Here is a 15,390-nt window from a genome sequence, read left to right on the forward strand (position 1 = left end):
GCGTTCCTGTTGTTTCCCCTTCTCTTATCTCTGTTGTTTAGTTTGTAAAGCCTCTGGGAAAAATCCACCTTTTCCTTCTGTGACTACAGCATACAACACAACAGATAGCTGATCTGTGACAAGTGCCACTATACACCCCAGTAACCAAAATAATTAATCTTACATTTTTTAGAACAGCTGCTCAGCAAAACTACAGATTTAAAGTTGCTTTCCTGCCTTTCGTTCTTTTCTTTTTGTCAGAAGTCCTTCATTGCTTCCACCACTGCAGATGAAGGTAGCTCTTCTGACATACAACCACAATGTGCCCAGCTCCTCTATGTATGCCTGCCTGCCATATTGTACTATTTGCTCATTCTCATCTCCACGAAGCTTCTACCCCTCCCCAGATTCACTGCAGGCCCCTGTAGCCTTTCTCTAGAAGAGATGTATGTCCATGGAAATGCAAACACTAACGGCCTAGCAGGACAGCTAACAGTAAATTACTTCCTTTGCCTTTTCTCACTGGAAGCATCATGGAACAGTCATTCTCCTTTACTACCCATCAACCTTCATAAAACTTAGGCAGGTTTAAAATCTTGGAGCCAGCCCTACACAGTATGGCTGGCACCTAGGTGTCAATTTTAAAGCTGCCAGGAGAATAAGAAAGCACAACTGGAAAAGTAAAAAAGGATCAGCAACAATACTGGGACAAATGTACAGGAACAATACTAACAGAAACCATTTTCTTGCGTTATGCTTTAAAGAGCACTGCAACGCAAAATCATAGTTCTAACTCTACAATAGCCTCAAGAATACATGCTTATATAGAAATGTATGTACCAAAAATTAACAAATCACTTATTGAAATCTGTTTCCAAATAAATTGCAGCAGGATTCTATCAATCACTTCTGCTAAGTAAAAACTATCATTTTTCCTTAATATCATTGATAATACTATAAACACCTAGGACTGAAAGAAATCACTTACTCATCTCCATCTGGGCAGATTCCTGTAGTCTCATCATATTTTGTACAATAAACATCTGGACTGTAGTTAAAAGTCCCATCACGCCTTCGTACAGGTCTACGACGACGCTGATTTAGGGAATGCCAATGAAAACAGGTAAATGGTCTGTGCTGGGTACACTTGTGCTGCAAAAATAGGGGGCACTGCTCTGTCCTAAATTCCTTTAGATACCTAAAAAAATTCAACTGTGTTACAAGTTTATCTTGTTGGAGGCACATTTTTACAAATTTATCTTGTTGGAGGCACATTTTTACAGTATTAATAAGTCACTTAACAATTCAGTGCACGTAGCCCATGAAAAATTCTACAAATGTACCTGCATACAGTTTTAGTTCTAAGCACAATGCACTGTTTAGCTGTTACATACAAGTGACTTTCATTATTTTGATAAACGTATTACTAATAAAATACAATGGAACACCAGGTAAATTATACTATATTGTAACTAAGCTAAAATCAATTAAACACATTAGTTTAAAAAGAACAACATTTAGAATATTGTACAAAGGAACGACCAAAGAGATTATAAATCAAACAAGTTACTAGAATAAGCATTCACATTGCTTGCTACCATACCAGGTAGTCCTACAAAGGCTATTTTACCTTAACAACCCACATCTAATTTAAACTAGTCTTTAATCACAACACTCAGAGAATATGAACACACTGTATAAAAAGCTTACGGGTTAAAAGAGCTTTATGAAAGTTACCAGGACTATGAGAGAGCTTCATCAAGCTTACTTTAGCAACTATTATGTTTCTGTTGAGACAGTCTGCGATCTTTGGAGGTTACTTAGGTGTTAGTAAGACAGTCCTTCTTTAGCAAGCAGGGCACAAAAGCTAGATAGAAAGTCCAATACTTCTTTCCACAGGATATCAAGATCATGCCAGACTGGGCACTACTGTGGCAATTCTCAAAGAACGTAAGACAGCACTTCTTCCTGCCTCAGTTTATATGTCTATTAGCCAACTTAGCAAGTTCATTACTTTGCTAAAGTTATGCAGTATTTGCAGAGGAAAGAGTATATGGGGACTTTGCAGAAGAACCTTAGAAGTCCAAGATGTCTCTAAAACAACTTAAGATATCACACAAAGAAAGGATCAGAAAGAGGAATTGGGCATCTTTTCTTTCCCAGGTGCTTAAATTGGCACAAGGGGGGTACCATAACACAAAATGACGAAGCATACCTTTAAGTTGAGACAAGAATTTTCAAACTACCCAGGACTGTGGGGAAGGGAAAACCAAACAAAACCACCCCACACTAGAACAGATTATTTGTACTTTAAGGGCTGTAGCAGTATCTGAGTAAATGGCCTCATTCCTACAGTCTTTCTGAGCATGCTAGAAATGTGACATTGAAGAAGTGAAGTTAAGAGAGATGGGATTATATGTATGTGATAAGTCATTCTGCATGTGTGGGGAGCACCTGCTCCCACACGAGATAGGCTGTCAATAACGCCAGCGGGCTGCAGGGACTTTATAGACCATACAAGAAAACAGGCAGGTTTGTAGAGATGGCAAGCACACGGGAACTGTCTTTCAGTAAGGGAAGGTCTGCCAAAAATCACGGAAACACTCCAAGGACTCGAGCTGAGGCTGGCTGCAAAACGCTCAGAAGAGGGAAGGCTGCTGTTACAGCCTGGAGAGAGCGGTCTCGGAGCGCGAAAGGGTGCTGCAGGGCCCGGGATACCGGCGCACACCGTGCAGCCCAGAGAGGCACGACCGTGGGAGCAGATGCAAGGCGAGGAGAACCGCCGCAGGGCCCTGCAGGCAGCCGTGCCCGGACCACCACCAATTGGCCGGCACAGAACACGGCTTCCTCCCCGAGGTGCCTGGAGCGGGAAAAGGAGCACGGCGCGAGCCGGCCAGGGCCAGGTCTCCTCACGGATCTCCCGCCAGCGCAGCAGGCCGCGCGAAACAGGCCTGGCATGCGACCGGACCCCCCGCCTCTGGTCCCAGGGCCCTGCCCTTCCCAGGCGACGCTGGGGCTCGGGGCGCCTCCAGGGCGCAGTACCTACGTGTAGTGTGCCGGCTGCTCGGGCTGCGCAGACCCACCGCCCCTCCACACCACCTTCACAACCGACGGCATCTCCCCCGACCGGCCAAAGCGCACGCGCAGCTCGGTCCTACCGGCCCCGCCCCTTTAACGCGGGCTAGTCCCACGCGCGCCGTGCGGCCCGCACCTCCCGGCAGGACCCGCCCGCCGCAGTGCTCCAACGAAACGCTGCAGGCAGAGCTGGCAAGAGTTTCCACACCTCCAACCCAAGAGACAGCGGGAATAGCTTTATAGGTAATCGTCTTTATTAAACACCTATCATTACCAAAAACAAGGCAAGCACGAAGGGGCAGCTCGTTTATCTCCTTAAATACACTAGTACGTTGCTGGGTGCATTGATTCAAAGAACGTGGAGAAAGCAAAGTAGACAGAGGAACCGGCATTACACCTTCGGGCAATATAATTCAGAATCACTGTTATTCGCCAGGACGCGCCTACGAGCGTATCTCAGTTGCAACAGTCTACTGCAGTAGAAATTGAATCCTAGAACTAATTAAACCTTATGGCAGTAGCAAATCAACCATACTCAATTATTAGGCATCACCTGGATGAACTACAGGGGGACTCAACAACAAAATTAAAGCACAGTGTGCATGTTGTTCAGAGATTCACCAGCAGTGTCAGACAAACATGATGCTGTGCCAGTTTTTGCTGTAAGCCTTACTGGCTGCTGCCACGGTTGAAGTTACAGTGGTGGTGATGGTGTTTCAGGTTTGTTTTCTTTTTTAAAGATTAAGAATTTTAATGGCACATAAAGGTTTGCGTTTTTACATTAGAAAGCTTAAAAGAAATGCCTCTGACTTTGAAGAGAACTAAGCTGTAGGAGTAGCTTAAATTTCTCCTCTCCGTGAAATGTGTCCAGAGTGTGCAAGTTTGAGTATCGATATACCTGTAAAGAAAAAACATACTACACTGTTCATGAAATGAGCGGTTTCCTCCTAACACACTGCAACCCAATCAATTCCCTACAAAACCTCTCCTCCCAGTAATGATGATCTAAAGCAGGCATGCCTAAAATGTTATAGTCAGAAAGCAAGCACCAAGTATGAATTAAGGGTTGTGGATTATTTCTACACCACTTAGTAGAATTACAACAAAAAACACCCCCCCAATCCAAACAAAAAACAACCAACCAAAAAAAAAAAGAATACAGAATCACGTATTAATGAAACATAGTTGTCTTCAATGCAAGTTGAATATACTGTGACTAGCAAAATGTCAAATGAAGGTCACCTTCAACAACAATTTTACAGACTTACAGCTTTGATATTCTAATATACTGTGCATGTAAGAAAAATGACCCATGAAAAAGAGATGGGTTGTATAAAATGTATCTTCAAATGCAAGTTGATTTGCAATACATCCTGTCCACCTCTACGGTGCAGCACAGGAAGAATCCATTCTTTGTGCTACCAGCTTAGATTACTAAAACCAGCACTGAAAGCAGCACGACACATTAAGGAATCAAGCTTATAAAGGCAAGCCTGCAAAAACAAGTTCTCCCATTACATTGCTAGTACAGCTTTTAAGTAGGTGAATGCCAGCAAACCTCTGGCAGCTCCTTCACTGCACCCGCATTCCCGTCCTCGTCATTTCTCCTCCTGCAGTTGCAAGGGAGCGTTGCTTCTGTGCGCCACATCTGAAGAGTCCATCATCTGACCAGAGAAAATTGCTTCCAGTCGCTCATCGATCTCCGTTGGTTCCCTGAACACACACCAGAGCAGGAGCCCCGTGCACAGGAGGCTGACCGGCAGCACTTTCGCCCACGGCCTCTCGTGGTCGCTCCCCATGGACTGGCTGACACTCCACACCCGCGGGCTGGCCTTGCTGGTGGAAAAGAGGATGGGCGCCCCGTCCTCCGGCTCCGCGCCCGCCGCTCCCTCGGGGCCCCGCCGCCGCGCCAGACACATCCGGGTGCCGGGCAAGCGCAGGCACCGCGCCCTGCAAAGACACACGCGTCAGGGGCGGCGGGCGCAAGGCCTCCCCGCGCCCCACTGCCGCCGCTCACCGCCAGCGGCCCAGCGCCCAGCTCATCCCGCCGTGCCCTCCGCGCACCTCCTCCCCGCGCACAGCGGAAGCGGAACTGCAGCGCTCGGCGGCAGCAGCCGGCCGCGACGGAGGGGGGCGCCGCAGCGGCACCGGGCTGGGAGACGGCTGGTGACGGCGCTCCCGGCGCCCGCAGTGACGTTTCATTGCTCGCGCTGGGAGAGCCCGCTGTGTTCCGTATCGCATACAGGGAACTACCAGGTATTCCCGTAACACAACTACTTTTTTTGTGACGGCTGGGGGTTTCCGCAGACCCTTCTGTCAGACCCCGAACAGCTTTCCTTTTCTCCACCTGCTGTCCAAAGCTGACACCGGCCTCCGAACGGGCGCGGGGGAAGCGGTGCATTGTGCACTGCTCTGGCAGAAAACCTTTTAGCATACAGACACGTATTCTTAATGTTAAACTTATTACATTTCATACAACACCTTACAGCATTGGCCTTGAACTGTTTCGTATTTACACCACCTGGTACCATGCTTGATCAAAGAAAGGAAAGCCAGGGCTGGAGGCACAGAACCTGTAAACCTCTGCCCAACAGCAGCTGTAGCAAAGACGTTTTACAAATGTTCTCAGAAATCAGCCAAGTGTTCTCAGCAATGGAAAGCCCTCGCTCGTTTGGCTTTAAGGCAGAAATTCAGGAAGCTGAGAATACCGGCAGAAGGTAAGTCATCTCAGTGGCATGATACACATTCAACTTGCTTGATGCTCCATACACGCTCACTGTTTACCACCCAAGTTTCTTCATACAGTGTCATTCCAAACTCCTGTATCGCCATGGAGGTGTTCATCATCCTTTGACCAATTAAGAACAGTTGTCATTGCAGTTGCCAGTTTGTGACTTACATGTTCAGCGCTGGTATTTTCAGCTGTAATATTCAGTTTAAGACATCAGTTATTTCTGCTTTTAAACATCAAGACATTTTTGCCACAGAATTCACTAAGTAGTTTGAAATAGGCCATCTACAGTAAGCTGTGAATTATGCTTTTGATTACACAGTTCTAATTTACATAATTAAATAATCTACCAAACAGGCAGAAATACTGTGCGAGTTACATAGTTAATAGTTTAAACATGCAGACAAAACGTTTTACAAAAATTCTAATACGATGAGTTTTCCCCAGAAAAGAAAAAAGAAAGTTTCTCAAAACAACAAAAAAGGACATATGTCACTAATTTTAAGCTAATTAGCTCAAAGGTCCATTGTTTTCTTGACGTGCCAATTCTGAACATAAAAGGTGTAAATATACAGAGAAATTAAATCCTCCTTTGACAAATAGTCCATGTAATAATAGGTACGATAGATTGGAAGGAATGGGACAAAAAACACCAACCAACACAACAAAACTAAACCTCGACTGGAATTAATCCAAATAAGCTTTGCTTCCAGGACCAGTCTTCCCTTCCAAAAACTGCATGTGATAGGTACTTACCTAACAGACATTGAAAGGAAGAAAAAAAGGTGACTAAAAAGGGATAAAAGCAATACAAACAGATACAGAGAACATTTCAAGTGTTCTTGATGAAGTCAGGCCTTGTGGTTGACTATGCAGAAAGTAGAGTTACTCAGAAGCTGCTTATGTGCTATGAATGCTGTAACATGGACTTCCTTTCTCTTTAGCACCTTAAGGACTGGAGACAAACCTCAATTACAACAGCAGTGAAAACTTTTCCATAAAGCTAACATTTTATGTCATCAACAGATTTTTCTGGGGTGCAAAGTAAGTCCTCTTCCACAGGAACCAAGACCTACATACTTATTAAAAGTTTTGTCTACTGAATCTTACCTCCATATGTGACATATTATGTGATTACTGCTGTATCCAAAAGCATGATTTATGTATTCACATTCTGAATAGACAATAACAAAAAAGAACAATACCAAAAAACTCACCAAAATTTCCTTTGTATGCAATACCATGCTGACTTAATAAATCTTTCAGGGTTTTTATTTCATTAGAAAGTTGCTTGTATTCCTAAGAAACAAAATGCATTTTAAATGGCTCTCCCACTCTCCAAATGCATACATAAAATGGGAATTTATAAAAAGTAATGGGTCTGTTAACAGGTGTTACTTAAAAGATCATAAAAATAAACTGCTTATTCCAAGAACAAGATACAAAATTTATAATTTCATTTCTGTGTTGCCAAAACAGGAGCCAGCTTTTTCCAATCCTGAGAGTAAAATTTAGGAGTGCTCTCTGTGACTATTTTGGATCTACTCTCTAACTAGCATTTTATTGTAGCACAAAATTACATTCATAAGTTTGCTACAGGACCAGCCTTATTTTATTTTATATCATCATGCTAAAGTCTGGAAATTCACTGGCTGCCCAACTCCTGACCTAGTAACTTCATCTTCTCACTTTCAGCAGTTTCTCTTAACTTACAGAGACTATTGATTCTGTTGCAGAAAGACTGTTCACACACCTGAAAGTAATTCAGAAATGGACACAGCATAGATCATTCTGCCTTTTCCTTTTTGCTTCTGCCAATGCATTCTGATGCAAGTCTGGGTAATTATTCAGAGAGAAACGTTCCCAAGGCTGGTTACATGTTTATTTTCACTAGTAATTCTCTCTCATTTCCAGACTGTTATTCCCCACAAAAAGCACTTGCAAGTGTTCATAACCAAAGCACCTACACCAATTCCTACATACCCACACTCTGTCTTCTCATTGGGCATTCAGTTGTGCTGGTTTGTTTTTTACTTAAGAGCTAGAATAAAGATATGAAACCACTCTGTATGCAGCCTGTTACATGCTAAAACCAGAAAAGAAAATCCCATTAATGGATTTCAACTGAATCCAAAGTTATTTAGGTAACACCGTCAGTGATACTCTTACCCAGTAAAAAGGCGGCAACTTAATTCCACATTGTAAAGATTATACTCTGTACCTTACTGCACTTCTCCACTGTTTCAAATTCAAAGCTTATTTTCTTATTCTGTTTCTCAACTTCCTTTTCTTCTGTTGCTTTTAGAAGTCCTGCTTCCTCAAAAATCTCTTTCAGTATTTTTCTGTAACCCTAGAAAAAAAGTTTCACAAAGACAATAGATCAGTCCACTCCACTCTCATCTGCTTGTAATTTGCACTAGCCACTTCAACTCCTCAAGCTTCACTACAGAAAATATTATTATTACCAGTTGATACAGCAGTTACAGAGCACAAAAATGACTATTTGCCAACTGCAGAACAAATGCATCCAGTCCACAAGGAGAAACTTGGAAAATGCCAAGGTTGGATATTTGACAGAAATGTTTTTTTACCAAATAGAGTTGGAAGACACTAACAAACCTGGTCAGTTATTAGTTCATCATACAGAAGCTGCTCTGCTTCATCCCACTTCTTTTGTAGTGCTTCAGTCAGAGTTGGATAAACTGAAAAATGGAAGTCAAACCATGTAAAAATCAACACCTCTGTCCTGCATTAGTTAAATGTTCCTCTAGTAGCACGCAAGAGTATTTGTTTTAAGAACTCAATGTTTCTATACAGTACACAGCCTCTACTGCTTTCAAGAGTTGGGGTTAAACTTAAAGTGCTTCACATATTTAAAGTTCCTGAAGAGTGCCACCAACCAAAATTTTTTCTCATATTTCCAGCTATAAGGCCTCCTATTTCTTTGTTGAATGTAATTCTAACTAAGCTGTGCCTTTTTGTAATGTAAATAAATGAGGAGACACCACAGGGACGATTCCTATAGCCAGTACAGGAAAAAAAAAAGGAAAAAAAAAAAAGAAAAGCCCCAAACAAACCAAACCCCAACCCAAACCCCATCTCTCACTGGATCTAGGCTAGCAATGGCATTTTATCTGAGAAATACCTATATGTTTATAATGATTATAATTTAAAATACACTTCATATGTTACATTTAATACTAATTTATATCAATCTACAGACTCAAAGAAACAAAAAATTTACACTCTGAGGTTGGTGTAATACGCCAGCTGCTCCATACACAAATGGTTTCCTAAGTCTTACCTAAAAGAGAGTGGGGGTGGCACACAAGAGGAGTCTCAAATGTCAGAGAGTAAACACAAGTGCTTGGCTCAGACACATAAGCCAATTTATTGCTCCTTCCACAAACAAGATGAACCTAAACAGCAGTAAAAACAAAGATGAGCAAAACACCTCCTCGAGAAACAGGACCAGCATAAATAATCAGTTTGCTGTCTTCCAATGCTAACAGATGCATTTCTGTACATTTCTGACTGTTATGTCAAAGGTTGCAGTGCTGTCAGCCACAGAAAAAGAAGAGCAGCAAGCACATCTTCAAATTGCTTTATCAAATGTGAAAATTGCTTCTTCTAATGGGAAATGATGCCCCCACCTATCATTGTTCCTTGGACTCCCAAGCAACATACTTCCAGCAAGAACGAGAGTAAAAATGAGGGTAAATAAGATACTCCTTAGAAACTTACCTGACATAAGCATAATTCACATAACAAATCTTAGTTCTGACCAATGTGCTAAATAAAGAGAACAATATAGAACTAGACTATAGAAATTTGTTTTCATCTTGAAACTTGCAGCATCAGTATTTTCTGTCTGTTCAAAACTAACCAGTGAAAGATCTGAATCCCAGTATCAAAGGTCATACAAGAATACTAACTCTTTCTGCAGGCCTATGGAAGATAAAGATGTTAACAAGGCACCTCCATTGCAGTACAAATATTTTCGCCTTTGCCAAGATATTATTCCTTATCCATCTTCAGATCAATTATTATTCCAACTAAATAACCCTCTCTCTTAAGTATTGTATTGTCACCCATCATTTTAATAGCCTACACGAAAAGCAGCCTGTTATGAGCTGTACTGAAACTCCTCTTCATAACAGCAATCTACATCACCATGGAATGCGAGTTTTAATTCACTGTATCTGCAAAACTGTGTAACACACAGAAATGGGAGGTGGAAAAAGAAAAACATCAATGAATAAAAGGATAAAGGATACACACAAATGATGTGCCATGCACTGGCCAAGTCTCAGACACCATTCCTTACTGTTGTAGCTGAATTGTTACTGGGCACAGAGACTGTTTGAATGTGAAACATTTTAGCAACTCCACAAAATAAACATTTTTACATTTTTCTTTAAAATGTAGGCACACCAGAATGTTTCTCTTGACATTGTTCCTTTGCCACGCCCATGTATTTGTTTCCTTCCTTAACCCTTTCATGACTTCTGCTGTTGTTTTTAAACCTTACCTAGCTTCTCAGCATGCTGTTTATTGCCTAATGCTTTTTCCTCCTTTTTCCTGAATGTTCTTAAGCTGGCATGCTGAATTCAACAAATAAATTTTTCTTTATATTTTTCCTTACACAAATTACAAAGCACTGTCTGTTTCTACAGTGGTGATACCAGAATATTCCACTCTATCAAGGAAAAAAGAGTTAAAAGTAACCAATGAGAATACATAAATTTCTTCAAAATTTTATCCTGATTTTAGCTTCCCTCCTGCATCCATTCACCTAGCTCCTACAGGAATTAATCTTTACATTTTATGTTACAGCTTAAATGATGACTGCTTCAAGGTAGGAATGTTTCAGTCTGCAGAGTGTCATGAGTGTGTGTAGAGAACCATACTGTCAGAATTAGCATAGTCTATCTAGATTATTATACCTTTGTCTGTCTGCTCTTGGTTTCACATGAGTCTCCTTCCCTCATCCACATTCCAGTGAATGTGTTGTTGTCAATTTCCCATTCATGCCAGATTCTGAAAAAACACAACATTGTTTTACTTCAAGTTACTGGAACGAAAAAAGTGAACACTCGGAAAAAAAAAACAACCAAAAACCAAAAAACAACAAACCAAGAATACCCTACTCCATGGTGAACTTAACTGTATATACTTAATTTTTGCTGTCTTAGTATTTCCATATCTTAACAGCCAAGGCCTTACAAACAGTATAAACAGCGTAGTTTGCTATCCAGGCTGCTACACAGGGGACATCAACATTATTTTGAGAGTAGTTTTGGATCAACTTTCAGTTTGCAAACCATCTGCAGTTACAAACCCATATTTAAATCCAATGGGTTGATACAACTGTAGATCAACCCCACAACAAATTTGATTATGCTAAGTACTCTGAGCAACACAACATGGTTGTGTTCAGGGCTTTTACTGCTGGTGAAAGCACCTAAAAAAACTAGTCTCTACTTCTGCTAGTCCTAAAGCAAATGATCCGCTCAGCACAGTTTTCCCCTCATACTATGCACACTGGGTGGGTGGGGGGGGGGGGGGGGGTGAAGAAAAAAAACCCAAAAGAGATAATAATAAAAAATATTTAGATAGGCATTAATTTTAAAGCAGTGCTCTGGTTTTTAATAATAATCATTAATACTTATTAATATTTAATAAATAATTAAATTTATTTTATTTTAGGTGTTATGATTTGTGTATTTTGGGGTCTTTTAATACTTTGGAATACTTTTTGGGGTCTACAGTGAGTCTTTTGTCACCTTTTATTAAATATGTTTAACAGGACCACTGGGCATAAAGCACTAATTTCATTTTTTAAGGTTATACTAAAGTTAAAGCAAAAATTGTGAAGAGACACGAAATTTTTGTTAATATAAGCTGTAGTTATACATTACTGAATTTCTCACATTAACATACCACTTTGCAGTTGTCACTGGTTATTTATCAGCCTCCAGCTACAGCAGGAGGTTAGCATTTACCAAGAGAAAAACCTGGATTTTTCAAGACAAGGTATTTTTATGCATAAGGCCTCGGGAACTACAAGGACCTAAGCTGACCAATAAAAGACTCTCAATTTTAAAACCATTTTAACAATCTATAAAACGGTCTGCTAACAACATAGGTAAAACTTAACAGTATAAAAGCCTCACCCTAAAATCCCACTATAGGCGTTCCATCGAAAAGTCTGCTCATGCTGAGTGACATTATGGAAAGGACAAAACTCATACTTGTACCTTAGAAGGAGGAGTTAAAAAAAAAAAGAAAAAAAAAGAAATGTTTCAGTGTGAAATAAGCAACTACTTCATTCCTAATAAAGAATTCAATATCCAAATCCATTACTCACGTTGATTCCACAAAACTGAAACACTTGCCAGCAAGCCTAAAGAGATGTGCAGGGCCTAAAAACACCATAAAATGACATCAAGAAAGAATAATGTTTTAAATGCATTTAAGCAAGTTACTGTGATGACATAACTGCAAGAAGTATTTGGTATGCTGGTTTGCATAATGATCTTAACATATATAAGCCTCTTTCTATGACAGAAATAAGAAACGTGTATACAAACAAATATTTGGGGGGCCAGATCCATAAAAGGAATTATCAGATCCTGCCAAAATCTAACACTGAAATCACTAGAACTCTTGCTTAGCAGCTGTCTGTCCCCAAAGTCATCCAAACTCCTCGAGTTTATACTAGGAAAGCCCATTTGCTCAGAATGTTAGCAGTACTTCAATATTTAAGTTTTATCGAGATCCTTGAAAAAGATACTCCTTTCCAGTTTGTCTTCACAGTCTTAACCAGTTAGCATTCAACAAGATAAACTTTTTACTGTCAGACAGGCCAGCAGTTACAACTCCAGTCTCACAGAATTGACCCTTCCAGCCTTGCTGCCTAAAAGAATTCAAGACAGGTAACTCATCATTCAAAAAATGGCCAAAAGTTCTTAACTGTGTGCTACAGAGGTATTACAGTGTCCCTTTTTTAACATAATTTGCATGGAGTGACTAAATATTTGTGAGGAAAGGAGAAATTAAAAAAAAAAAAAAAGAAAAAAAGCAGCGAATGAAATAAAAGGCCATCCTAGACTCTAATGGCCCACTGCCAGGATTACCAATGTAATTCTTGCAAAGATCTAGGCAAGCAATCCTAGAAAAAAAGATCAGACCCCCAGAATCATGCTCTCCAGAATGTCCTCACCACTGGGATAAAGGCAGGTTCTCTTTCCCATGTGATTTTTCTGACTGCATGATCACACATTTAATTCTACATATTATCAGTGGCTTGCCCAAAGGGTTTGCTGCTCTACTACATGCAAACTATCCCTTAGTGATTAGGATCCTCTCCCCACAGAGGAAGAAAAGCAGACTCGAATGTCCCTGAGTAATGCCTTAAACTCATGCCTCCATTTCCTTGCAGATGCTCTAATTATAGGAACTGTTACCCCAGCTGTCTTGTTAAAGAAAAGACCATGTAAGGTTTCCACCCTGAAGAAATAATTCTGCAAGACATGGTTCCATGCCCTAGATTCCAGTTCCATAGACGCTCACAGGTTTGAGCTACACGTAAGTTCCCACATCCAGGAAATATGTATTTTTAGCAGACTTTTTAACTTTTTTCCTGATTTTTGTGTGTCTTTCCATTCAGCATTCTAACTATTGCTAACTATTTCACTTTTCACATGCAGCGCATGCAAAATTTATACATTTGAATTGAGTTTATAAAACATGACAGAAGACATTAAGCATAATCAAGCCCAGTGTCACCATTCCAAAGGTGGCCACTGAAGCTGAACAAGGGTTAAGGCTGTGCCTAAGGTTGGCAGAGACTTTTGCTTACTCCTTGCATTGTTTATTTTATCTATGTACTCTCCTCTATATATATGGCCCAGAATTTTTTCAGTTCCTGTTCATTTTGGCAAAAGTGGTGGGTTTATATTGCAGCACCCAGGCTTTGTGTGTGAAACTGAGCCTCTGTGACCTGCTCCAACGCTACTCTTAGGCTTTTTTTAAAACAATGTTGAATATTAAGACCTATCAGCAGATGGGATGGCTTCTGTATGACAATGTCAAGGATGGCAGGGTTGTTCTGAGAGGGAAAAAAGTAAAGATCAGAAGGATCTGTGACTGGCTAAAAGCACCACAGAATAAAACACAGATAGGACTGGTAGGTAGAAAAGCAGTCCGAACAGCACTGGGACACTGAGAACCAAAGTGATTAGGTTTTAACCCTTCAGAAGCACAATAAAATGTATTTGCTCATGCTTATCTTCCATGACACTCATAAATAAATATGACGAGTAAAAGTCTTTGTCTGCATACAGTCACGGCAGACCGCTTCGCGAATGGCTGTCACTACATGATGCAAACTACAAAAAAGGTAACGCTTGCATATACCTGATATTGCGGACGGGGACGTCTTTGGCTGCAGCCTGTTTGTCTGAGGCAAGAAGGGGTTATTCAGCCTTTCAAAAGAAGGGAAGTGAAACGTTTGAGACCGAGGGACGCCCCTGGGCACCCGCACATCCCTCTGCCCGAGTGCCGCAACACCCGCACCCCGCGTGGCTCCCGCAGGGGCGCCCCGACCCCTTCCCGGAGGAAGGAACGGGCTGAGGCGGACGATGACCCCGAGCGCGCCAAGTCCGGGTGGGTCGCGGCCACGGCGAGCGGGGAGCCACGTACCCGAACGTGTTCGGCTCCTCCACGATCTTCATCTTCCCCGCCAAAGAGAAGGGCCCTGCAGGGCACAGAGCGGTTGGCTGCAAAGTAACACACCGCCCCCCCTGCCCTTCCCGCTCCCGGCCCCGCGCTCACCCAGCGCCGCGCCCAGCGCCACCAGCAGCAGCCGGGCCGCCGCCATCGCTCCTTCCGCTGGAAACGGAAGGGCGCGGAGCCGGCCGCTCCGCCCAGCCGCGGAGCCATGGAGCGCGGAGCCGGGGAGCGTGGCCGGCCGGCTTCCTCGCGGCGTGGTAGGCGGCGTGGCGCTGGCAGCCTCGACGCCTTCGCGGCGGAAGCGGAGGCTGCGCTGACAGGTGCGGGAGCGACCGCGGGGCCTGTGGGCAGAGCGGCTGCGGGGCCTGCCCTGAAGCCTGTTCGGGCCGCGTGGCCGCTGGGAACTAACGCGCTGCTGCTGTTTTCAGCTTGCCTGGAGGGCGATGGGGGCGGCCCAGTGGCGAAGCTCCCTTGCCCTCTTGCCATGTGGGAGCTCGGGCACTGCGACCCAAAGAAATGCACCGGGAGGAAGCTAGCGCGGAAAGGGCTGCTCCGAACCCTGCGCCTCAGCCAGAGGTTCTCGGGCATCGTCCTCAGCCCTCTGGCTACCGAGCACGTCTCTCCGGCTGACAGGTGGGTTCCGGTGAGGCCTCTGCCCGTTTGCGAGGCCCGCGCAGGCACACGTGGCTCAGGTGTTGTAGTGATCGCCTACTGAGGAGAACACTTCAGCCGCTTGTTCATGGCCAGAACTGTGCCACAGGATAAACTTGACCTTCCTGTTGCGTTACATTGATGCATAAACATGAGAAATACGGGCACTTTATTAAATCGGCTTAACATTTTTACACAGCTGGTATCAGGTGAAGAAA

At 42.7% G+C, this 15,390-nt stretch overlaps 3 protein-coding genes across 6 annotated transcripts in view; all 3 read right to left on the minus strand.

Moving 5' to 3' along the window:
* UNKL (unk like zinc finger) overlaps nt 1–3,119 on the minus strand; it is a 51,825-nt gene extending 48,706 nt beyond the window's left edge. For all 4 annotated transcript variants that reach the window (XM_061349062.1, XM_061349061.1, XM_061349059.1 and 1 more), the window contains exons 1-2: nt 3,026–3,119; nt 968–1,177 (exon numbers count right to left, since the gene is read on the minus strand). In XM_061349062.1, the coding sequence (XP_061205046.1) occupies nt 968–1,177; nt 3,026–3,096 (281 nt within the window). In that variant the 5' untranslated portion in view covers nt 3,097–3,119. The remainder of the gene's footprint in view (nt 1–967; nt 1,178–3,025) is intronic.
* A 1,187-nt stretch (nt 3,120–4,306) lies between these two features.
* On the minus strand, nt 4,307–5,172 carry LOC133210041 (ubiquinol-cytochrome c reductase complex assembly factor 4). The gene is made up of 2 exons (XM_061349091.1): nt 5,072–5,172; nt 4,307–5,004 (listed from the first exon to the last, which is right to left on the minus strand). The coding sequence occupies exons 1-2, from the start codon at nt 5,095–5,097 to the stop codon at nt 4,653–4,655; spliced, it is 378 nt and encodes a 125-aa protein (XP_061205075.1). The 5' UTR covers nt 5,098–5,172; the 3' UTR covers nt 4,307–4,652.
* A 324-nt stretch (nt 5,173–5,496) lies between these two features.
* On the minus strand, nt 5,497–15,150 carry GNPTG (N-acetylglucosamine-1-phosphate transferase subunit gamma). Its single transcript, XM_061349081.1, is given in 12 exon segments — nt 5,497–5,976; nt 7,003–7,084; nt 8,007–8,135; nt 8,405–8,487; nt 9,090–9,204; nt 10,732–10,825; nt 11,962–12,045; nt 12,156–12,210; nt 14,207–14,274; nt 14,492–14,546; nt 14,624–14,861; nt 14,864–15,150. Coding segments are annotated over 12 exon segments (1,374 nt in total). The 5' UTR covers nt 15,110–15,150; the 3' UTR covers nt 5,497–5,851.
* Between the last annotated feature and the right edge of the window lie 240 nt (nt 15,151–15,390).

Source organism: Neopsephotus bourkii, unplaced genomic scaffold (genome assembly GCF_033783945.1).
Source record: "Neopsephotus bourkii isolate Nb327-2 ecotype Australia unplaced genomic scaffold, CSIRO-AGI_Nbou_v1 NB_384, whole genome shotgun sequence".
Taxonomy (NCBI): domain Eukaryota; kingdom Metazoa; phylum Chordata; class Aves; order Psittaciformes; family Psittacidae; genus Neopsephotus; species Neopsephotus bourkii.